The sequence below is a fragment of the Tachysurus vachellii genome, chromosome 10 (assembly GCF_030014155.1).
Source record: "Tachysurus vachellii isolate PV-2020 chromosome 10, HZAU_Pvac_v1, whole genome shotgun sequence".
Taxonomy (NCBI): domain Eukaryota; kingdom Metazoa; phylum Chordata; class Actinopteri; order Siluriformes; family Bagridae; genus Tachysurus; species Tachysurus vachellii.
In genome coordinates this window covers 10,457,554-10,482,380 of record NC_083469.1, presented here as the reverse complement: position 1 = coordinate 10,482,380, position 24,827 = coordinate 10,457,554, and the positions used below count along the sequence as shown (strand labels likewise).

Sequence of the window (24,827 nt, the reverse complement as noted above, 5' to 3'; positions counted from 1 at the left end):
GACCTCGATATAGCGCTGCACTACTTCTTCCGCTTGACAACGGAATGCTAACGGATATTAGCTATAAAAGTAAAGAAGTACCGTTCGGCTCTCAGGTACGAATTAAAGATACAGGGCTTGTTTTTTCGGCTTGTTTTACAGCTCCTGACGGTTAAAATGTCTGTCAATTGTTGATTTATTTTAAGATTCAGCTGTTGTTTTTATTAAAGGTCTTTAGCTAGCTGCCTGGCTAAGTTGTGTTAATGGACGTTGGATGGATTTCTGCCTATTTAACCTTTTCCTGCCTCATTTATAAATGGAACGACCTTCAGCAATTGTTCATTAATATTTAAGTTTACGCGTTTATTTAATGTTTAATGCCGTAAATACTGCCTTATAAACACTGTTGGACGAGCAGGTAAAGTGCCACCATGGTTTTGTTTATGGAGCCAAATGACCTGAAACACCTGGTTACTGATAGTGTCTTCATATTAAATAAATCTAAAACAAAACACAGCATAAACTGCTTAGACCTGAATCTACTATAGAGTATTATGTGTCAGCGGATCCCCAGAGCTCTGATATGTCATTTAGCACACAAGATCTGCCTTATTTTCCAGGCTCAAGGGCACAAGATGAATTGATTTTGTTAAGAAAATATCAAACGCTGTATAATAAGATCTCCAGGTCCAGTGTCTGTAAGATGTGTGTAAGATGTGTATTAACTGTGCACTGGTGTGATGGCACATTATTATAACTAAGTATTCTGCTCATTGGGGTAGTTCATGCATAATGAATACATATGGATTACACCCTCCACAATCCCCTGCATGCTTTTTAAATATTTACAGTACTTTAGAAGACACTTTGGTTTCCTCACTAAGACACATGCTTGGATTTTGTAATAGGATTTCTTAAAAACACACATATATATATACATATATAATCAACAGAATGCTGAATTTGGGATATTGTGTTTTTTATACAGAGGTGCAAAGAGAAGTACCGAAGACAACATGGGAAGAACACTGAGAAGAAAAAACGTCTTCTGAAAGCACAAAGTATAAAGATACTAACGAGAGAGAGAGGTAGAGAGGCGCTTCATCTACATGAAGTCCACCGTTATTCTCTGAGAACCGAGAGGTCTGATCAACACTGAAGATGGTCTGATGGACCGGCGCTTCTTACTGACATTAATCTTCTGTTCAGTGTCATGGATTTTCTTTTGGGAACTGCGCTGGAAGAAGAGCAAGGAAAGTCAGATTGAAGAATGGCTGCAAGGCCATAGTCTGTCAGAATACAAGCATTTATTTGAAGGTGAGGAGTGTTTATTTATGTCATTCGATAGTTACCAAATGCTACTATTTCCTTTCAGCATGGTATAGAACCATTAAGGATGCATCGTTTGTACTTTTAGTATGTGTCTCCTAACTGAGAGTGCATATTTGGATCTCAAGGACTACTGATGTACCTTAAAGATACACCCCATGCACCTTTATGCATGAAAAATATGAATACAAATATCCATAATATGCAATCATGGTTGTTTCACTCCAGCATGAAGAAAAAATACAGTGGATAATACAGAGAAAATGAAGGAAATTTGTTGGTTGTGTTCAAGTAAAACTAAAAAATTTAATTGCACTGGAAGTTTATGGCACTTAAATAGATTACAGCCTCATTTTCTTCCTTTATCTCAAGTAATTAGTGAATAAAAAAATAAAAATATTTTCGTTTTAAAATTGCTGTCATGTTGGTGAGAGTTTGTTAACATGGTGTATATTCAAGAAATTTTAATACATTCATTACCTAGATTTTTCTTGAATAATTATGCAGCTATGACTTTCCCATTTGTTAGCCTGCAAGAGACTTACTCATTAACTTATTTGATGGTACAGATGTGCAGTCTCTGGAAGAATTGAGTCTTAGTGTGTTGACTCGTTTGGAGGACGTGGTGAAGGAACAGCGGCGCTGGAGGGACATCGCTGAAGCCGACGTCCGTCTGCTCAGAGACTTTGCCTTCCAGGAGTGGCTGTGCTCTCAGAGCCTCGAGCACTACTACCACACGTAAGGACAACCAAAGACACATATTAAATATAAATATATTAAAAAATATTATGATTCAAAACCCGCTGGTCCTATTGGATCACAGCAAATCTGCTCTAGTCAGGAAACTTGCATGAAAGTGTAGTTTTGGTGCCAGAAAACATATGGCACCAAATGCAAACAACCAGCATATGTTTTGGCTGTTTGCATTTAATTCCACGAAGGGGCAGTATTGCTCCCACAGCCTGCTCCAGCTGAATGACATTGAGCTCTGCCAGCTGCAGTGAACACGAGGTCATTGCAGCAGCGATTCTTTAAGCTTTGTTCCACTCATTCTGTCTCTGCAGCGCCGCAGCAAATGCCGCAACATTCTCACACTCGGATTACACAAATCAGTCTTTGCTTGAAAACAGTTTAACTTTGTGGATGTTTTAGCAATGAGATACATAGTAGTAGTTATAATGTTTAAGCATTTCTTATTCTGTTTATTATGTCATGTTTGACATTATGCTTAATGTTGTGTTGAGTAACTGAGAAATCAAACAGTTTTTCTTACAAATGTTTAATTGTTCCAGACCTCTGAGTCTGCTTGGTGCTTGGTGTTGACTGATTTTTGTTGACAGAAGCAGCAGCTGTAATTCAGATCACAAGTGTATATCAAGACACTTGTTCTGTTACATTTCTGCAGCGAGAGAGTGTGTGTGTATATAAAACAGAGGAAAAAGTTGTAAAAAAATGTTGTTTTTTTTATAATGTATAAGTACATAATACAAACATTAAACATACATAAGTGACTCGACATTTAATGTAACCACCTACAAATAAAAAGGGCAAAGTGATGTGTTTATATATAAATAACACACCTGCTCCCCATTCACACCTGAGACCTTGTAACACTAACGAGTCACATGACACCGGGGAGAAAAAATGGCTAATTGGGCCCAATATTGACATTTTCACTTAGGGTTGTACTCACTTTTGTGGCCAGCGGTTTAGACATTAATGGCTGTGTAGAGTATATTGCAGTGTTCTCTGCACATGTCAAGATTGTAGGCGTATTGCGCATGCTGCAATTCTGATTGTCACCGCCTGCTCCAGTATTTCCTGTTTGCTAAGGGCAAAGTTCTATTGAAAATATGTTGCATTTGTTGCGACTTATTTAAACACCATGACCACATATTGCTGAACCTCACCACTGGGTTGTTTATGTTTTGTGGCTTAATTTTCGTCGGTTGTGCTTCTAAATCAAGACTAAAATATACCAAAGACAGACTACACTGATGCCTGGAAGTATTTGGTGGTAATGTTGCTGAAAGTTCTGTTGGCTGTGGATTTGGGTTTATATCATGTCAGTAGTGTACACTGAAAGAAGAAGTATAAAACACTGCTTCATACAGTAGAGAGGAACGGATTGTAGTGAATGTCAGTGAATACCTACATGCTTAATTTTGTTTCACTAAAATGTTTGTACTGCACTGAATATGCTCTCAATGTGTAGGTGAAAACACCATTATAAAGGTTTACTATTCCAGTTTATAATGGTGTTTTCACCTACACATTGAGAGGATATTCAGTGCAGTATAAACATTTTAGTGAAACAAAATTAAGCATGTAGGTCTTATTTTCTTGCACTGTTTCGCCCTGCTATCAGTTACTGTAGTAGAGGCAAGCTTTCGAATAGATTAAACAGTGAAAGTTTGTCTTTTGTGTAGTACATGGTATTTGTATTAGCATCCAGAAATAGCTGAAAAAAGTAATATTGACTTTCAGGGATAGTCAGTGTATGATGTGAGGATTGTCACATGGTGAGGATTGTCACATGTCACAAGTTTGACAGAACATAATTAAAAAGCACTTCCATAGATCTGGGACAAACTGTTAATTTTTTCCCTCGATAACAATTCTTACTCCAGTACTTCTTATCCTCTTTGTATCTGGTTCTGGCTTAGTAGAAATGTAAGTTGAGTTTTGAAAGCCCTTTCGCTGGACTCTCACTCACACTGTCTAAATTATACTACAGCAACCGCCACCTTTGATGGCATATCAAGCATGTTTGTAACTTCCATATGACTGCTAATAATTGAGTAATATCATTTGAATAGATGAATCGGCGTTGGCTGTGTGGAAACAAAGTCATTCAAAAAAAACTTATTTGCGTATCATATGCATATGACACCACGATTTGCAGTCCTTTAACATTTACATAAAAGTTCTCAGCTCCATTATTGTGGACACACATTATTCTGTACATCTTCAAGGTCATGCAGCTCAAAATGACTGGAACTATCTGTAGGTATTTGTAGGTTGTTGAAGCTCCAACGAACATAAAACATCCACAGAGTTATGAATTTGTTGCAGTCGACACTGAACCAATACAGTTATGACATTATTTGGATGCAGATGTTGAATAATAACTGCTTCTTTCTGCTGTCACTCATACATGCAAATCATGCTAATATTTGATTTGATGTAACCTGAAGAGGCATTAATGATATTATTGAAAAATTGGTATATTACTGCTTATTACATTTGTCCAGTCGGTCAATCTCGTGACAGAAACACAATGCAAATATCTTGTAGATACACATGAAGAGTTTGACTTCATTTTAACATCAGAGATTAAAGTGGGGATAAAATGTAAGCCCGATGATTTTGACCATGGCATGGATTGCTGTTCTTCTAGGAATTTTATCATGCACTCTTTTAGTGTGATACAGCAGTGTGCCGTATGAACTGAGCATTGCCTTGAAATCTTTTCTTTATAGTCTGAAGACCCTGGGATGCACCAATCTGGATGACCTAGCCCAGTTTGACAGCCAGCTTCAGCTCTCTCTGGCAGCCTGGGGCTATTACTACGAGGACTATATCAAGCTGTCCACAGGCGTAAAGGTCCTCCAAGCATCCCGGGGTAGCAGGGACCAGGACTACGAGGTTCAGCTGGTGCACAGCCTTGCTGAGAGGCGCCTGAATGAGAAGTGGTCCATTGGTGAGTTTGAAGTGGTTTAGAAGTAGTCCATTAGTGGCATTAAAAAGAGTTTTGTTGCGTTCTAAGCCTTAATATTACATGGTTATTATGTTAGAAAGTTATGTATGTTATGTTAGGTCACCACACCCTGTTAGTCTGAATGTGTGAACCTTTGTTCTCTTTAGCTTGGTGCTGTCACTCTCAGCTGCTCACACCCGTTCCCTTCTTTTAAGGGAAGAGGCTGTTCATTTACTATATGTTGTAATGCGTTTATTTCAATTGCTAGATGTTGTAATGAGCAGCTGCTTCTCAACAGACTACAAATGATCATTCGTTTTTGAAAGCAAGGAGATCCAATAAAGGAAACTTAACATAGTCAAAGGTTTTAGGTTTGAATGAGGCCAAGGTCAGGGAGTACTTTGTGGTTTGGTTCATACTCTTCCTGTTCATCATGTCGGGGTTTTAATTCGTGCAGTATTACATCCTCTGCATGTTTTCTCTTTCAGCTGGAGCTCTGATATTCGGCTGTACGGTTGCACTGTGCTTTCTGATAAGGGACCTCATGTTTTACGTGATTGGTGAGTGTTATCTAGAAGGAACAGAAATAAAATCAACGGCTAGAATGTCATAAATATGCAGTGATCTGCTTCTGCATTTTAGTTTCGGCTTAAACAAACGGCTGAATTCTTGACTGCATTCATTACACACTATGTATAATTTTAACCACTTGCTGTGTTGATGAGATCTCAAAATACACATTTTATTTTATCCATATGTCTCAGTTCCTGCTTTACTTACCTTGACCTAATGACCTAACCTTGTACATTCCTCTTTCTTTACCTATTTTAGGTGGAATAACCGTTTCCATCATTGCATTTGTCTTTACCATCAAGTTCTTATGTGAGCTTGCAGCACGTGTGGTCAGTTTCCTGCAAAATGAGGACCCTGGGCGTCGTGGGGATCGCAGCATTTATGACTATGTGCGGGGGAACTACCTGGACCCACGCTCCTGCAAAGTCTCCTGGGACTGGAAGGAGCCACAGGAAGTGGGCCAGACCATGAGCTTCCGTGTGCAGGTATCCTTAGCACTGCTAAATGCACATTGTCATCATGTTAAAAGCGATCATCCGCTGTAAGGTAAATATGTTTTTTTGTAAAGCGCTAATGTAAATAATTGTCACAAAACAGCTTCTTTGTAATGAAAACACATTGGTTTAATTACACGTAATTTTTTTTTATACTGTTTCACACAGTATTCTGATACAACCTGGAATTGTATCCCCCCTGCTCAAACCCTCTGACTTGTTTTACACATCTGAACTGTTTATCACTGTGACCCAAAGGCTACTTAAATAAGTAAGAATCATCTGTCGGTAGCATGAGTATTTCCCAAATGGGTCAGTATTGGAATAGTTACAGCTGAAAATCTTCTGGAAGCTGTCTTTATCAGGTTTGCACATTAGAATTAGGAACATTTTGGCTTTGACAGATTGTATAGAGACCGATGGATAGAGATAGAGAGTCTTGCCACTTTGTAAACACTGCTACATCCATTATAATAGACCTACAATACTATTACTAAATACCATTTACTTCTATACTACTATAAAACTAGACTGATAATGAAAATCTCTTCTTTCTTTAAAATAAATTCTGGAAGCTATACATCTAAAAGTCTGTAATCTAGAAAACAAGCACTTTTCCCAATGTACAGCACCAGATGATGAGATTAAAAAGCATTACAGGACACAAGTGTACAAGAGTAAAGACAAATAGTGCTATCTGTGTTGAAAGGAAGTTCATATTCTATATACTCAAATAGTCCTGTTCTAAGCATAAGTTCCGCTTTATGATTACAGTAGCCGTGTATAGAAAGTTTACAGTGTGCTACCTGTGTCCTTTTTCCTAGCTCTTCTATAAGAACGGCCAGCCATTTCCTGCTCACAGGCCAGTGGGTTTGAGGGTGAACATCACTCACATAGAGCTTGCTCTGGACATTCCTGTCACCCAGGAGATCCTTCAGGAGCCGGAGTCCAACGTGGTGAAAGTGACCTTCACTGTGCGCAAGGCAGGCCGCTACGAGGTGGCAGTGAAACTGGGGGGGCTCAATGTGGCATACAGCCCCTATTATAAAATGTTTCAAGCAGGTAACATGAGCTCAGGGTTGATGTGAGCACGACATGCTGTTTTTGTCATTTCTGTTATTTAGTTTTGCTTCGAGATAAAGTTTCCCTTCAGATGAAAACTTTATTGCATCAAAGTGTTTGATTTCTGCAGGGCTTTCCAGGACTTTATTGTGTTAGTCAGCTATGTTTATGGACATGGTGTACTAGTGTAGTGTACATTGTTGTAGTCTGTCATTCTGATTGATGTGCTTGAAATGTTTGTGTTTTTGTGTAGATTTGTGCTTGTTTCTTTCTGCCTCTCAATGACTTTCTTTCATGTGTGTTTGTTACAGGGACGGTGGTGCCATCCAAAACAAAGATCGCATACCATTTTTCAACTTTGGTGCTGACATATGGTCAACAGCACACACTGCAGATCGAGCCTCGAGACGAGTACGGCAACCCTACCAGTAACTCCGTCTCTCTCGTGGATGAGGTCAACTACAGTGTGCATATACACTCGGTAAGACCTCTTACAGGATAAAATAACAACATCTAGACATGAGAAGAAACCTTAATTTGCCATATATACGTTAAGGGCCTTGCAAAACAGTGGAACAGTTTGAACCTCATTATGGTTAAAACACGAGTGTAAGAGTTTCACAAACATGTTAACAGAAAACGCACACACACTTACACTCGTCATGATTCACACCGGCCCGACCCTGCATTCACTCTTCCCTTTCTCTTAGACTGGAACATTACAAGCAGTTTTATCTTATAAAGTTTTATGGATTCTTTTTTAGTTGGGTACAACGGAGGAGGACAGTTCTGATGATTACTACAGCACGTCTGTCTGTTGTAATAAGCAGCAGTGTCAGGTTCTGCTGCGGCTCACTCTGAACAAAAAGGGCTGCTTCAGGGCACGCATTACTTACAGGGACCAGCCTCTCAATAATGGAGAGTTCGACATCATTGTGCTTACTGGTGAGTCTCTTTGTATCTTCCATTTATAATCCTGTAAGCAACAGTAATATAGATCTGTGCTTTCTTTTTTGGTGCAATCAAATATTTTCCTTAGGTTAGGTTTGGTTCGTTTTGACAGATTTGTACACTCTGCCTTCTGAGAACCCCAAACGTCTCGGTTCTCACCCTTTGTCCTAGTGAACCATAGTTAATTTTGTTATTGCTGAGAACGCTTGTTCACACCACAATGATGTGAAAATGAGTTTCATTTGGACTGAAATAACATTTAAACCGATACAGTGAAAGTTGTTCCACTTTTAACTGGATGACCACAGATAGCATATAATGCACACCATCTGTGCTGCAGAATAAAGGGAACCTCTTCTCACTGAATAAACTGCATGTATTTCCAGCAGACCTGGAGATCAGTGCATATGTAATTATTTTTATTTAAATGGCTTAAATCCGTTGCAAGAAAAATTTGACCTTCTCAACAAACAATATAAAATAGCTCTATAATTGTGTGTAATAATGTCAGAAATGATTACTGACCTGAAATGACTGGTATAGGCTTTTAAACGCTAATAAAATTGCTCTCATGCGACCTGCAGAGGAAGGCGATACTGAATGAGAGGGAACTATCCATCAAAGCACACACTGTCAAATTCCTGACTTATCAAAAATCACCTACATGTGGAAACGATTTACTGCACAGGATCATTTTTGTAAAGTAAAATTAACTGAACCAAATGTAAGATACGATGGAAAGTAATAGCAAACCAATCGTTTTTATTAGCTTTGATCCAAACATATTCTATTCTGTGAGCGTGGAGCTGGGTGTGAGCATGCGGTTGGGTGTGAGTGAACGTGTGTGTGTTTGTGTGCGTGTGTGAGCCTGCGTGCGTCTGTGTGAATGTGCGTGTGTTTGTGTGTGCGCGCGTGTGAGCCTGCGTGCATCTGTGTGTGCAGTTGTTTGTGTGCAGTCGTGTGTGTGTGTGTGTTTGTGTGCAGTTGTGTGTGTGTTTGTGTGCAGTTGAGTGTTTGTGTGTTTGTGTGCAGTTGTGTGTGTGTGTTTGTGTGCAGTTGTGTGTGTGTGTGTTTGTGTGCAGTTGTGTGTGTGTGTGTGTTTGTGTGCAGTTGTGTGTGTGTGTGTGTGTGTGTTTGTGTGCAGTTGTGTGTGTGTGTGTGTGTGTTTGTGTGCAGTTGTGTTTGTGTGCAGTTGTGTGTTTGTGTGCAGTTGTGTGTGTGTGTGTGTGTTTGTGTGCAGTTGTGTGTGTGTGTGTGTTTGTGTGCAGTTGTGTGTGTGTGTGTTTGTGTGCAGTTGTGTATGTGTGTGTTTGTGTGCAGTCGTGTGTGTGTGTGCAGTCGTGTGTTTGTGTGTGCAGTTGGGGGTGTGTGTGTGCGGTTGTGTTAGTTGTGTGTGTGAGTGTGTGTAGCTGAATGTGCACATAAGATTATTAGGATTAGGCAATAATGAAATTTTAATAAAATCTTTTATTTTTATTAAAAAAACCAACTTAATTGCAGCAGAACAGCTGATGATGTCAGTGTCCTGGGTGTTTACATTACTTTATTTTCCCTGATGGTGAGCTGATTACGGGCTGTGCTTCTGAGATCAGTCAGTAAATCAGAAAGATAATTAAAATCATTAAATCATGATGGCGGTCATCATTTTAATTCTGTAGATGATGGAAGAACTGACATGCAAGGAAGGGACCAGGCCATAATAACTTCAGCTCACTTGCAAATCCTAACATTTAAACACTCTCATCACTCACTCATCTTCTACCGCTTATCCGAACTACCTCGGGTCACGGGGAGCCTGTGCCTATCTCAGGCGTCATCGGGCATCAAGGCAGGATACACCCTGGACGGAGTGCCAACCCATCACAGGGCACACACACACACTCTCTTACTCACGCAATCACACACTACGGACAATTTTCCAGAGATGCCAATCAACCTACCATACATGTCTTTGGACCGGGGGAGGAAACCGGAGTACCCGGAGGAAACCCCCGAGGCACGGGGAGAACATGCAAACTCCACACACACAAGGCGGAGGCGGGAATCGAACCCCAACCCTGGAGGTGTGAGGCGAATGTGCTAACCACTAAGCCACCGTGCCCCCCACATTTAAACACTTTTAAATAAATTCGTTTCATTGCCTGGTATAAAAATCTGTGTATATAAAAACAACTCTATCGAGATCTGAGGCTTTGCTCTGTTCAGCAGTTCTCAAACGGATTATTAAAAAATGATTCATTCTGGTTTTTCTGTCATACCTGAATGTTGATTTAGTGCTGAGACTATTTTATATAGTATATATATTTATATAAATCAGATGGGCTACAAAACACAAACTGGTTAATATTCTACTAATCAAATAAACATTAAGCATCATGTAAACATCAACTACCACTTGATACGTTATGCATTTTGATCATTCCACTATTATTATGTCTATCATCAAGGCAACACTAGAGCACATGTGTGTTTAATTCTTCTGCACGCTTTCATACCACCTCACCTTTGTTTATCGTCACCTCAGAGAACGAGAAGAACTGCGTGGAGAAGAACGTGTCCACTCCAGGAATTAGTATATATTTTGAGGCCTACCTCTATGGTACAGGGAACTATAGCAGTTCTACCTGGCAGTTCCCAGCATCCTCTCTGCTCACCCCACCACGACGGCCGTCCACGGGCGACGACGAGGAAGAGCACGACTCTCCAGTAGAAGGCCAACCGGAGAAGGTCAAGAAACCAAAAAAGGTCTACTGCTACATATCACCAAAGGTCAGTGATTTATTACTCAGGTTAGCAATGTTGGTTGTTTGCTCTTTTTTTTTTTTTGAATTCTCACATTTATTTTGTGTTCTATCGCAGCAACTCTCTGTGAAGGAGTTTTACCTGAAGATTATTCCATGGCGCCTTTTTACTTTTCGTGTGTGCCCTGGAACAAAGGTAATGTTTTAGTAGTTCAGGCAGCAAATATGCTTTTTTCTTTTTTTTTTTTTTTTTTTTTTTTTTTTTAAATCAAAACAAAAAAAAGGAGGAGGCTTATCAATTACCTGTCTCACTTTCCTGGTAGTTCACGTACCATGGGCCTGACCCCATCCATAAGTACCTGACGCTGGTGGTGGATGATGGGATTCAGCCTCCTGTCGAACTCAGCTGCAAGGACAGGAACATTATGGCAGCCACGTTTATTCGCTTTCTGCATAAGAACATTGGTGAGTTTGAAAAATGTCTGAATCTGAATCTGCTTAAGTGTAAAAGATTTGTGTCTGACTGTTTCTTTTCTCTGGATGTTAGGAGGCTCAGAAACATTTCAGGATAAGGTGAGCTTTTTCCAGCGAGAGCTCCGGCACATTCACTCCAAGAAGCCTCGAATTAAAACGTGCCTGAAGATCAGCCGTCACTCCATTCTCGACTCTGTGAGTAGTCTGACCTGCCGGAGCTCTTCGGGGCTTAAAGGATGATGTCATGATTCATGTGTCTTTTTTTCCCACAGTCTCTAAAGGCCACCAGAAACTTCTCTGTATCGGACTGGAGTAAGAACTTTGAGGTGGTGTTTCAGGATGAAGAAGGTCTGTTGTTTAAGCACAAATGTAATATGTTCTCAAATAGAATCTTTGTACGTGTAAACAGGGAATATATGAATCACTTGGTGTGACGTTTTTTTTTTTGTTTTTTTTTTTTGAAGCTCTGGACTGGGGAGGGCCGAGACGCGAGTGGTTTGAACTCGTCTGTAAGAATCTGTTTGACACAAATAACCAGCTCTTCACACGATTCAGTGACAATAACCAGGGTCTGGTAAGCATAGGCTCTTATAACCTCAATGTTTTCCTGTTTGCATTTTTAGAATATAATGCAGGGCTGATGTCATGCAGCAGTGTACATAAGGCAAATTAGTGCGCACACTGGCCAAGTGGAAGTTCTAGTGTGTTGCTCAGTCCCATGTTTTAATTGCTATAAAGCTTATAAAGTAGGATAGAACATGGTAGCTATTTTTTTCCATGTGTAAATGTTATGCTGAAAATATTTTACCTTCAATGAAATGATCAGTGATCAGAGCAATAACAATAAAAGAAGGGTAGTAATTTTAAACAGAGGAGCACAGGTACAGTCCACACTTAACACTATTGTGCTATGGTCATGGTCTACAGCAAGCTCTTTAATAAGGTCTATTCAGTAGCTGTAGAATTTCTAACATGACATTCATGTGTACAGATTTATAGAGCGATTGCTATGTCCATGTGAAGCATACATAATCATTACAGGTGTCTGACAACATTACTTAACAGACATTCATTCATTTTCTACCGGTTATCCGAACTATTCTCGGGTCACGGGGAGCCTGTGCCTATCTCAGGCGTCATCGGGCATCAAGGCAGGATACACCCTGGACGGAGTGCCAACCCATCGCAGGGCACACACACTCTCATTCACTCACGCAATCACACACTACAGACAATTTTCCAGAGATGCCAATCAACCTACCATGCATGTCTTTGGACCGGGGGAGGAAACCGGAGTACCCGGAGGAAACCCCCGAGGCACGGGGAGAACATGCAAACTCCACACACACAAGGCGGAGGCGGGAATCGAACCCCGACCCTGGAGGTGTGAGGCGAATGTGCTAACCACTACGCCACCGTGCCCCCCCTTAACAGACATAAACATGTAAATTGTAACCCCTGTGAATGAAACATAAAAGAATTAAACAAGATCACTCTCTTCTTATAAAGTTTTTAATGGCACTCGCGTACACTAGGGGTGTTGACAAAAAGTCACAAGTTGTTGCAGGGTTCCCACGCATCCTGGAAAACCTGGAAATCCTGGAAAATTAATGACCAATGTTCCAGTCCTGGAAAACACATGGAAAATGAGAGAAAACATCAACTGTCCTGGAAAAAATCTTGTTGTCCTGGAAAATTAATATTTTTAAAAGTTCTTGATCATTTAAAGAACAGTTTACAACTGGTCGAAACAATTAACGTTAGTAACAGAAAGCGCTGTTTAATCTCGCTGTGACGGATGACGCTGTTTTGTGTTGGCGGTTTCAGGTGCTACTGTAGGAATGGTTTAAGTGCTTGAATGTTTTCAGCAAATGGTGATGGGTAAGCAGGTTATATTAACCTTGTTAATCTGAATATAATGTGCAAGGGGAATGCACAGCAAACTAAAGCATGCGTGACGGCATTGGCCTGAGAAAGGAAAGGGTATTAATATGTGCGGTCTTTTTATTTTATAAATGTTGAAATTTCATTCACATGACAAATTGTCTTTAAAAGTAATAGCCATAAAGTGTACGTTGTTTTTAAGACTTCTGGAGAGAAGAACATATTACTTTAGGCCGTGTGATCCTTGTCTTTTTTTTTTTTTTGCTAAATTTGAAATGTCCTGGAAAGTGATCTCTGAAAAAGAGTGGGAACCCTGTGTTGGTCAGCCACAGTATGGATTAATGTATGGTGTGTTATGACTTATGGTGTGTGTGTTTGTGTGTGCGTGTGCATTTGGCAGGTCCACCCTAACCCAGAGCGTCCTGCTCACCTGAGATTGAAGATGTACGAGTTTGCAGGGCGTGTGGTAGGGAAGTGTCTGTATGAGTCAGCTTTAGGAGGAGCCTACAAGCAGCTGGTACGAGCCAGGTTCACTCGCTCTTTCCTGGCCCAGATCATTGGTCTGCGCATGAACTACAAGGTGGTACACAGCCCTTATTTTGCAACACATTTAAGTTTCAAAAATACTGCATGTTTGTCATATGTGGTTTCTTGAAGAAAAAAAAACCCTGCATGTTCTGTCAATTCTCAGCGAATGAATAACTGTTTATAGCTTCATTTTTTGTTTGCACAAAGCCACAGTTTCTGTCATGGTGTTTATGTGATGCATATTAAAGTGCATAGTCCTGGATAAACTCTTTTATTGTGTCTGAGAGAAGTAAAGCATGTTTGTTTTATTTTATCTGACTGTTTTACATTACCGTTTGCCATGGCAGTACTTTGAGACCGACGATCCAGAGTTCTACAAAACAAAAGTCTGCTTTATTTTAAAAAATGACGTGAGCGAAATGGACCTCGTATTTGCTGAGGAAAAGTACAAGTCAGGACAACTGGAAAAGGTGATACACACTCAAACAAATGACTGTTTTGTATGATGATAGCTAAAAAAAACCCAGCTGACTAATGTTTTTACTTAACTGTTTTTCATGAATCTAACGGATGTGTGATGCATCAAGGTTGTATGGCTGGGAATCAGTGTGTTTGCTGTACTCTACTTTTTAACGGGACATTACAGGGTTGTGTGTATGAACTGTAGCCATGTGTATTTTAGAGATGTGTGGATATCGTGCTATGTGTTTTCTGACGTTTTCTTTCTTTCCAGGTGGTGGAGCTGATATCAGGCGGTGCTCAAATTGCCGTCACTAATGAGAATAAGATCCATTACCTGAATCTGCTGGCTCAGTTTAGACTGGCCAGTCAGGTGAGGGATGAAGTCGAGCACTTCCTCAAAGGTACGAGCTCCTCCAACTGGAACTCGGTTGGTATATGAATGTGTTCAGAACTAATCAAGTTGTTTTGTCATTCTTAGGGTTGAACGAACTCGTTCCTGAGAACCTTTTGGCCATATTTGATGAAAATGAACTAGAGGTAATCCAGATGAGAGTGAAAGTGGGTTATGCTTCGAACATCAACTTTTTGCAGCTAAGCACCCGTATAACTGTGTAATGTACATATATCCCAGACCGCCTGAATCCAGATTTGTTTTGTTTACATTTTAAATCAAAATGAGCATCAGAAATAAACCCATTTCATTCCAGTAACCAGTTGAATTATGGGAATTCAATAAAAAACATAATAAATCACTTTGATCTCGTAGGTTGTGATTTCCACCGATTGTTAACTTTTATTTATTTTTTTGGTGTGTGCATGATTTATCTGGATTAATCACTTCAAAGACAAAATTATTCCTTTATTCTCTACATATGGCAACTTGTGCCCACGCCTCTGGTTTTGTGCCGTTATTTATGCCAGGTGTTTTTGTGTGTTTTTTATTTTCACAGTTGCTGATGTGTGGTACTGGGGATATAAACGTGCAGGATTTCAAAGCCCATGCTGTTATCGTTGGTGGCTCATGGCACTTCAGAGAGAAGGTGTGTTGCTAAATTTGTATTCGCGCTTTCACATATGCAGCATTCAGTCCGTTTGACTCCGAACCCTGGTGCGTTTTCCCCTGTGGTGTGGTCACATTGTAGTGCAGAACAAAACATCCTGCAAGTGGTGGGTCTCTGAGTATTTTCAAACAAGACTGCTTTTCAAACTTGACTGCCTTGATTCAGTACATCAAACCTGTTGTGGGTTTTGGGTTGTGGGAACATTTTTTGATATGCAAGCTGCTAAACTTTTATGCAGAACGGTAAAACGAGTGCCAGAGGATAGATCTAGAGAACAGCATGTTCGGGATATCTCAGCCAAAATATACAAAAGGATTCACGCTTAATGTTTCAATTATATATTTATTATTTAACATTGGATCCATGCTCGGTTAATTGCCTTTATTTCTGCACACGTCCCTAATTGGTTTCTCTTCATTTTCTGTCACCGTATTCATCATGACTAAATGAAGGTTTGGCTTTTACAAATGATCTAGGTCTGTTATTCCCACATGCTCCATAATGTTTTTTATTGGGATTTGATTTGTTTAAATATATGTGAAACCTAAGAATTAACTCTCCAAAATAAGTGAGGAAGAGTCGAATGAAGACTCGAAGACTTTCCCAGTGGTTGTTTAAATTTGATAGAAAATGTATTTATAGTTCGTAACATTTCAACAGGCAAAGCCAATTTCCCTTCCATGTATTTAATAGTCAAGAGGTTCATGGTGTGTGTGTGCGCGCGCAGGTGATGAAGTGGTTCTGGGCCGTGGTGTCCTCCTTCACTCAGGAAGAGCTTGCACGTCTCCTTCAGTTCACTACCGGCTCCTCTCAGCTCCCTCCTGGTGGCTTCAACACACTCTGCCCATCTTTCCAGATCATAGCAGCACCAACACACAGCACGCTGCCAACTGCACACACTTGGTAAGTAAACATCCCTGTACATAAAACAGTCCAAGTCAAGTTACAATAATGTATTGTGAATTCAAGGTGAAATTCAAGTATTGACACACACTCATACACACATGCATTACTCGAGTCTGATTAGTGTCTTCATTCTAGTTTTATGAAGTATTAAATATCAAATGTGACTTGAGCGTTATGCTAGAATTCTTATGCTAGTTTTTGTGCTGTACTGAACTGTATATTGTTCACTTGGCACTATTTCCATATCTTGATTCTAGGTCAATTGTAACCTCTTTCTATTTTTGAGTCTAGAAATATACCTAACATCCATTTCTTACCATCTGCCAGACCGCGTCTTCGGTTTGCATGCTTAGTGCAGCAAGTAGTGTAGTTTAAAAAGATTAGCAAACATCACAGAATTGAAGTGCTTAGCATCACAGAATAATATATAAACCAATTGGCTTTTCTTCATTAGTAATTATTGGGATCTTGTTTCTTGGTACTTCTCTAGTTTCAACCAGCTGTGCCTCCCTACCTACGACTCCTACGAGGAGCTGCACAAACTGCTGAAGCTGGCCATCAGTGAGGGCAGCGAGGGCTTTGGCATGCTCTGACCACACACTGGCTCTGACTTTCGGATACGCTGAAGGAATCGCTTTTTTTTGTGTCTTTTTTCCAATGAATGAACTGCTGTATATGAGCCAATGCACCTTTTATTGTCCAATAACAGACCTCTTAAGTGAAGGCCACACAGATGTCCAGATTATTCTCTCTCAAGCAGGACCTTCACATGATCCTGAGTTGCCTTTGGCTTATTCCACTGGATGCTGGAGCAATGTAAATATGTAAATCTTTTGTTTTGTACTGTTTAAAAAAAAAAAAAAAAAGAGGGAAAAATAAACGAAGGAAGAACCGTTACGTTTAATTCTCGAAGGTACAATTGTTTCATTTTATGTGAGTTTGTAAAGTCATGAAAATGTGTGAAGCTACTATCACATTTGGCATTAACAAAGCTGGGAACATTCACACGGAGTGTTGCAGCCTTTAAGATGTGTGGAGCTACTACACACTCACTGCACTTTGGCCTTAACCGATCAGGGAAGGTTGTGTGTTCGTTTTTGTATATATCAAACTTGTAAAATGTTGTCTTTCTTGATTCTTGGTTATGTAGTTCTGTCATGTAGCCTAATGTAACTGTGTGTGTGTGTGTGTGTGTGTGTGTGAGAGAACAGAAGAGTCTGCATTGCAAAATATGATGAAGGGATAGGAAGAGGAGCACTGGTTAAAAAGAGCTAATGGTTAATTACAAATCTCTGGGTAACATCTATGCATTTTACTAGTGAGCCTAATTTACAAAGCAGGATGTCAAAGGATTTTTTTTCTTTCTTTCTTTCTTTCTTTCTTTCTTTCTTTTTTTTTCTTTTTTTGAATAAATAAGGCATGTTTGCCTTGACACAATTGTCTTCATTGGACAGAAGATGTTTTTTTTTTGTTTGCCTTTGTTATTGCTTGATTTTGTTATACATGACCTTTAATTTATTTTTAACTTATTCCCACTTACCAAAATGTCCTGTAATATTATACATGTGTTGTTAAAATGAGTGTTCTATGAAACAAAAGAGGCTAAAAGCCAGATGGATGCATTTAAGTGTCTTTAGTGTTTTGTCATATTGCACCTAACCCTCACAGACCTATTTCCAGTAACCCAAACTGGAGAAATACTATTTATAATGTGTAATATTCATCAATTAACCAAGTATTCTGAAAATTGTATCAAAGCTAGTTTCAGAGAGATGAATGTTTATTAAAGAAAAGTGCAGGTAATGTTGCACTGTCCATGAAAACAGCCTCTAATAGATGGAAGGTTGCTCTAGATGTCAGTACATGGGTGCAGCGTCTCACATGAGTGGAACTTCTTATGAGTGCTTTTTATCCATTGCATCTTAAGTTTCATGTTAATGTGGGTGCTCATTTACAAAGCCTACACACTGCTGTCAAAATGTGTCTTAACATGGACTGTCCATTCTATCATCCTATGTAACTATGCTTCAAGTCAAAACACAGCTGCTGTTAACTTTGGCGCTTATGACCGCTTGAATAATTCATAGAGAATTGTGTCATACAGGTTGTATTTTAACCACGGATCTTGAAGTTAAGCAGCAGAACGGTTCGAACTTTTAGTCACCCTCCTCCCTTTAATGCCACAATGAAGATTTTCATATGGTCTCGTTTTAGATATCGTGCCCTTTGACCTTGGATAAATAACACCACAGCAGAAACTCCAGGGTGTGTCTAGACTGTGAATGAAATCACTGCATACGTGTCTGGCTGCGTGTGTTGGACGAGGCTCGTCGTGATGACCTCAGTCGCCATCTTGTAAAAGCACAGTGACTGAAAAGTGTCCTGCGATTATGTCAATCATGCTGCTGCTGCTGTGTTTCAGTCAGTCAGCATAGACAAAGCGAGACACAAGCATGACCATTCTGGTTTCACTGACCTTAATGTGCAGGGCATTTTCTTACTGATTTGAAAGTGTGAAATAATGCATTATAAATTTCATGTGTATATATTGTAATAAAGATGCCAATGGCTTTGGGTTGATTTTTTTCTGGGTTTTTCTTGTGTGTGGAGAGGCCTGGTTACTTTACATTGGTACCTGCAGTATGAATGTATTGGGTTTTCAGCACTGTTCTAATGGCAAAATCACTTGTTTCTTATTTATGTGACAAAATAAATTGAAAAGTGGGACAATTAATATTGTTTCATGACTACTTTATGGTTTTCTGTGATTATATATAGGATTATCTATCTATCTATCTATCTATCTATCTATCTATCTATCTATCTCTGACCTTTCACATGGGATTTCAGGATGTGTTTTTTACTGGAATTGTTTCCCCCATCCATTGTCCATTTAATAATTTTTCTTCATGCTTAATGCCTGGTCAAGATCATAGAGGATCAGAAGTCTATCCTAGGAACACTGGCTGTGAGGTGTGTGTGTGTGTGTGTGTGTGTGTGTGTGTATATATACTGTATATATGTCCTGCACAGGACACCTTAAACTCTCATTCACACCAAGTGCCAATTTTCAGGTACCAGCCCATCTAGTGGTGTGTTTTGAGAGGTGGGAGGGAATCAACCATAGCACTGGGAGCACATTAACAGAAACTCTATTACCTTGTGTTTAACATCAAATGGAGTGATGAAGTGGAACTGTTATTTAATAATAAGATACAATATATATATATATATATATATATATATATATATATTTATTTATTTATTTAAAAGACTGCTACACTATAGCTTCAGCCTCTAAAACCCAAAAGCCTGCTTGACGGTAGGGCAGGTGTAATGCTTCAGCCATACTCAGGGTGGCAGCTGTAATGTACCAGTTCCAGAGGTGAGAGACTACTGAAGCTCTTGGACTGCTAACGATGGTACATTCCCTGATGTTGACAACGTTCCTCACCCCACAACTATTCTGGCAAAATCACGTTGTTAACAGTAAAATACTGACTCATTCACTGCTTGGAGTAAACAGTGATTTCCTATTACTCATTCCTCGAATTAGATTTGCTTGGAAAAGGGCATCTACTAGTTGATCACTTAATGTGTTCTCTCAAATTCCCTGGAATGTTTTTTTACCAGTAGAGATTTAAACTGTTTGTATCAGTTACACATTAAGTTAAATTATGAAAAGATGGGATGAGCACGTGATTCATTCTAGTATTCAGTGCTGAACAATATGGTGTGTGTGTGTGTGTGTGTGTGTGTGTAAAAGTAATAGCACAAGAGAGAGCATTGTTTATGTTTGTTTCCTGAAGTTTTTTTTCCCTATGCCCCATATATACAGTATATATATATATGTATACAGTCTATTTTATCTTCATGTATCTTTCTTGTTGCAGGCACTTTCCTGCCTCTTTTTTTTCACCGCTTGCCAGAGTGTGTAACTGCTGGAATGCTCACCTGGGCAGGAAATAAGGTGTGTGTCTCCTGTCCGCTGTCAGTCATCACCAGGCCTGTGCTGCAGTTCAGTCATGCTGCAAGCATTAGAAACATTAGTGTTCAAAGTCAAATACATCTTTCAAATAGGAATCCTGTTTGAAAAAAAAGGACATTAGCACATGATCTTTTCCTAGCTCTTACTATATATGGTAATGTATCAGTTCACCCTGTACATTTATGCTATCCAATATCCAGCTCCTTAGAGAAGAAATTATTCCTTCTCATGTTCACCCATTGAGAACAATGCATTGGTTTTAAATAAGTACTAAAGTCTATTCATGATTTGCTCTTGAATAGTTACAAGTTACTAAGGAATTGCATTGTATTGTGTTGGGTATGGTAGATTTGTTTTCACACACACACACACACACACACACACACACACACACACACACACACACACACACACACACTTCCTTTTCTCTAGGTTTGCTTGATTCCCACCTCTGCCATGTGTGTGGAGTTTACATGTTCTCCCCAGGCCATGGGGGCTTCCTCTGGGTACTCCACTTTCCTTACCCAATCCAAAGGTGTCCAAATGTCCAGTGGGATATGCAGTGTGTATGTTGATAGATGGTTCGTCTTCCTACTTCGAATCGTCTGTAAAAGAGAAAGAGAAACCCTCTACATAAATCCACTTAATGAGACAAACTGTTACAACTTTTATTGTGCACAATAAAGTGCACTTGTTCTTATATTGTGCACTTGTTCAAAGACATTAATTAGATTTAAGATTAAAATCCTAGTACAGAGACATTAAACAAACATCTATTTTTTAGAGATTATTGTAATTAATCATTCTGCAGTTTAGAACCTTATTTCTCCATTGAAATTGAATATTTCTCTTTATTTTAAGATTTGATCTCAACATTCTTTTAGATTAATACTTGTCACACTGTTTGACTTGATCCCAATAAAATCTTGGCCAAATTTAGCAACAGATAATATGTTATATCCATATCAGATCATACAATAAAGATCCTCTAACAATAGGCCTGTTAAAAGGAAATTACTATGTTTTACTTACATCATCTATAACCACAATCCAATCTTGTGAAGAAAACGGGGTTGCAATAATACCTAAATGCCTGGCGATCTGTGGTTGGATAAAAGAGAACAATATGGAATGCCTTTCTTAAAGACATGTATAATTATGGATTTTTCTCTAAACTAGGAATGTCCAATCTTATCTGCAAAGAGCCAGTGTGGGTGTAGTTTTCATTCCAGTCAAGCCACACCTGATTCCATCTGTTTAATCAGATGATCTTGGATTTCAGTAGACTCAGGTGTGGTTTCTATCTGGTTGGAATGAAAACCTGCACCCACACCAGTCCTTTAGGGATAAGAATGGACTCACCTGCTCTAAACACTTTTATAATAGAATGTACGGACATGAATGATATATAATACCTGTAGCGTAAATGTTGTATATACTTAAAATGTGTGAAAAGGAGTCATGTATGAATACAGTACAACAGTACAACCGATATGAATTTTTATATAAGCGTGAATCAGAGAGATCTGTCCACTGGTTTGTTTGCTTCTGTTGTTGTGTAAAGAAGTGCAGGATTAGACCTAGGCATCTTGAAGATCTTGAAACATTTGCCAACACAGTCAGTCTAGTCCTTCCTCCTTGGCAGAGTTCTGGTTATTTGTATAATAGCCCCCTCTCAGTTTCCTCTCAGGAATGTGCAGTGGGCAAAGAGCAGACCTCTGAGAAATCTACTGCTGGCACAATTTCCAGAGGTAACCGGCTTATTTGTTAGTCACTCTAAGTACCTATTTTATGTGATTCCATAGTTTGTTCTCAGTTGTTGTTGCCGGTCGTCTAATCTCGGGCATGTCTGAGTGACTAATGATGTGACATTGTCTTGGTGGGACAAAAGAAGGCATGGTACAACCTAGTCTGAGATTACGACACATTACTGATCTTTCATGCATCATGAATGAACCTGTTGAGGAAAAGCAAGGTTGAAAGGTCAAATGAAAAGCATTTTGAAAAGCAAAATTTTCATTTTGTTTTTTTTAATATTTTTGAAATCATTTGATTACCTTTAATTACATTGATATTTTCTGAACTGGATTACACAACCTGTTTTTTGGCAAATGTCATAACTCAGATTAGATCCACCTAAATCTGTCCATCATAAGTTCTTATACAATAAAGACAATGTCAGTGCTCCAAGCCTTTGTGTCTTTCTAGAAAACATCTGTAATAAAGACTAAAGCGTGCCTGGTTAGACATAGCCCCGGGGATCTATTCATGTCAACTTCACACATGGACATGCAGCCACATGCATGTCCAGCACTCCCCAAAGCAATGTTATTGAGTTATGTAAATTGTTTTCTGGTAGCTTTGTTTTTGGGCAGTAGTACTGTGAAATGATGTGTACAACATGCCTGACCTTTCAAACTGCAAGACACTAACAATTTGATTCTCTGTTACCTTGAAAGAAATTAGACAACATATAGACAAATTGAACTCCCTGCACCTCATAATCATCTGAACAAGCTGAAGAGTAACACGTTTCTAAGTGAAGTTCAATATACACCTCAAATTCTCGTTTTATAAATGACTATTTCCTTCAAGGCTCAGTGACTTCACATGGCGTGCGACCATCCTGTTAGGCTGAATGCCAGAGCCTGGCAAATGCACGTGGATGGCTCAGTGCATGAGAATAAACTATCCCAGTGTGTAATATCTGGCCAGAACGTTTGGCCAGACAAGGTGATGGATGAACCAAACCAAACAAATGTGTTATGTCCCCTTGGTTTTCAGTATTACAGCCTGATAAGACTTGCAGGCTGTACATGACGTTATGCTACTATGACATAGTAGTTGTATCAGATAAGTCTTCTCCAAATAAGTGTAACTAACTCTGATGAATGTTGAAGATGGGTCAACACACACAGTCGAATACCTGCTTCCTGTAAAATCTTGGCGAATGATCCAGGACTGATCCCTGTTCCTGTACAGCTTATCCCAATGCAATGCAAGGGAAATAAGTAAACTGTCCTTGGTGGTAAATGGGGCGATGAAGGAAGCTGGCAGCTCTGAGTTACAGGAATGAAGCTGGGGGATGCTGCTGATTAACAGAGCCTTTGCTCACTCAGAGCTGGAATTCATCACCAGTTGAGGGACAGTCTGACTAGACGTTCTTCCAAGAGACCCTAAGAAAGATCGCCTCAGCTTATAGCCGACCCTGGAACTTCATCACAGGCCAGGGTCTTGTCTTGGTGCCTGGAGCTGAAATATTCCGTTCGCCATATTTCATTACTGTTGATCTGAAATGACTGAAGTATGTGATCACTGAAAATATGGTTGGCTTAGCAAGAACAGATCACTGAAGTGATAGATGATGCAGAAAGTTTAAAATTTGTTTTTTTGGCTGATTTTGTGTTGCATGTTTTTGCAGTTAGGATATCTAATGCAAAATAGTTTTTCATACAGATACTGCGCTTAGAATCTTACCTTAGATATCTTGTTTCTGTTTTAAGTTTGAAGTACATTAAACAGCCTCTAGGTTTACATCATGTTTATGGAATGGGCCAAAAACCCTCAGTGTATGAGAATATAAAGCTGATCTGATGAAATACACTTTTTACATCTCATTAAAAAGTAGAAAGACAGGCACATGCGGCAGTATGTAAGCCATGTTTTGGAAGTTACATAAAGAACAGTGCTTATGTAGCCCAGACTGAGGTCAAGTACACAGCAAATCTTTCACGCTGTTCGAACCACAGTACAGAATAAAAATGTCATTGTAAATAAATGTTTTGCAGCAAAAAAAGAGTGCTCTCTTGTCTGGACCTGTCTGATTTATATATGGGCTTAGAGAAGTCTACACTGATTCACGGCCTTAATGGTCCTGCAGGGACATGCAACCATCTACGCCTTTTTGTTCATCAGGAAACACTTGTAGTGCTTGTGCATCCACCATGCAAACCACTGGCCTCATGATAGCACAGTTGGGCCCCGAGTCCCTTTTCAGCTGCACTAAGAGCTGAGATTGTAGTAAAATGGAACATCATGAGGATAAAAGTATGTGAAGACGTCCTGGTGGAACAGGCCCATGTCAAATTGTGCCTTAAACTGCAAGCGTGTGTTCTTACCCAAGTCGATTTGAATATTCAAAATCTGCTTGTGTGGGCCTCCAGGACATTCAGATAAGTGGCTTTCAACAATATTCAGAGCGAGAGGATTTTGAAAAGGGAGGGATAGAAAACAGAACAAGGTCAAGCTGGCATGCAGCTATCCTTGTGGGTGAGTAGTGGTGCCAAAACCCGGCTGTTCCCGAAGGCCATGAATGAGCCTTGCATTAGGCTCTCTTCCTTTTTCCAGCTGCAGCTGCTACAGATTTCATTCTATAATCTGACTGTCTCACACTTATCCAGGTTCTTAGATGCTCCATGGTTTGTCTTACATAATAATACTTAGAGAAAACCTACAAAATACACACATAGATTCACTGAAAAACATTTTTTTTAATTAATCACATTTTTTTTTTTTACTTTGAGGAATCTTGGTGGGAATGGCCTCTTCCTCCACCCCATTCAGAAGGCACAAGCAGTAACTGAATGGCTACTGAAGGGCTGTCACCAGATCGCACCCCAGTGGTACACCTTTGGGAGATTTTGGACTGTGGTCTCGAATCACTACCTTAAAACACATCTGTATGTGGTTTTATTT

At 39.5% G+C, this 24,827-nt stretch overlaps 1 protein-coding gene across 1 annotated transcript; it reads left to right on the top strand.

The window, feature by feature from the left end:
• The first annotated feature begins 2 nt into the window (after positions 1-2).
• Positions 3-18,878, top strand: arel1 (apoptosis resistant E3 ubiquitin protein ligase 1). Its single transcript, XM_060879327.1, has 22 exons — positions 3-95; positions 968-1,296; positions 1,878-2,046; positions 4,791-5,011; positions 5,497-5,568; positions 5,840-6,066; positions 6,900-7,137; positions 7,449-7,618; positions 7,902-8,082; positions 10,613-10,857; positions 10,948-11,025; positions 11,153-11,294; positions 11,377-11,498; positions 11,576-11,651; positions 11,768-11,877; positions 13,588-13,767; positions 14,063-14,185; positions 14,449-14,578; positions 14,656-14,714; positions 15,128-15,217; positions 15,966-16,141; positions 16,635-18,878. The coding sequence occupies exons 2-22, from the start codon at positions 1,149-1,151 to the stop codon at positions 16,735-16,737; spliced, it is 3,060 nt and encodes a 1,019-aa protein (XP_060735310.1). The 5' UTR covers positions 3-95; positions 968-1,148; the 3' UTR covers positions 16,738-18,878.
• The last annotated feature ends 5,949 nt before the right edge of the window (positions 18,879-24,827 follow it).

Bases quoted from the DNA above. Each gene is read 5' to 3' on its own strand.
- arel1 (XM_060879327.1), top strand. From the start codon at position 1,149: ATGGACCGGCGCTTCTTACTGACATTAATCTTCTGTTCAGTGTCATGG. The intron at 13,768-14,062 runs GTGGTACACAGC...TTGCCATGGCAG, and splicing joins GTCTGCGCATGAACTACAAG to TACTTTGAGACCGACGATCC. The intron at 14,186-14,448 runs GTGATACACACT...CTTTCTTTCCAG, and splicing joins AGTCAGGACAACTGGAAAAG to GTGGTGGAGCTGATATCAGG.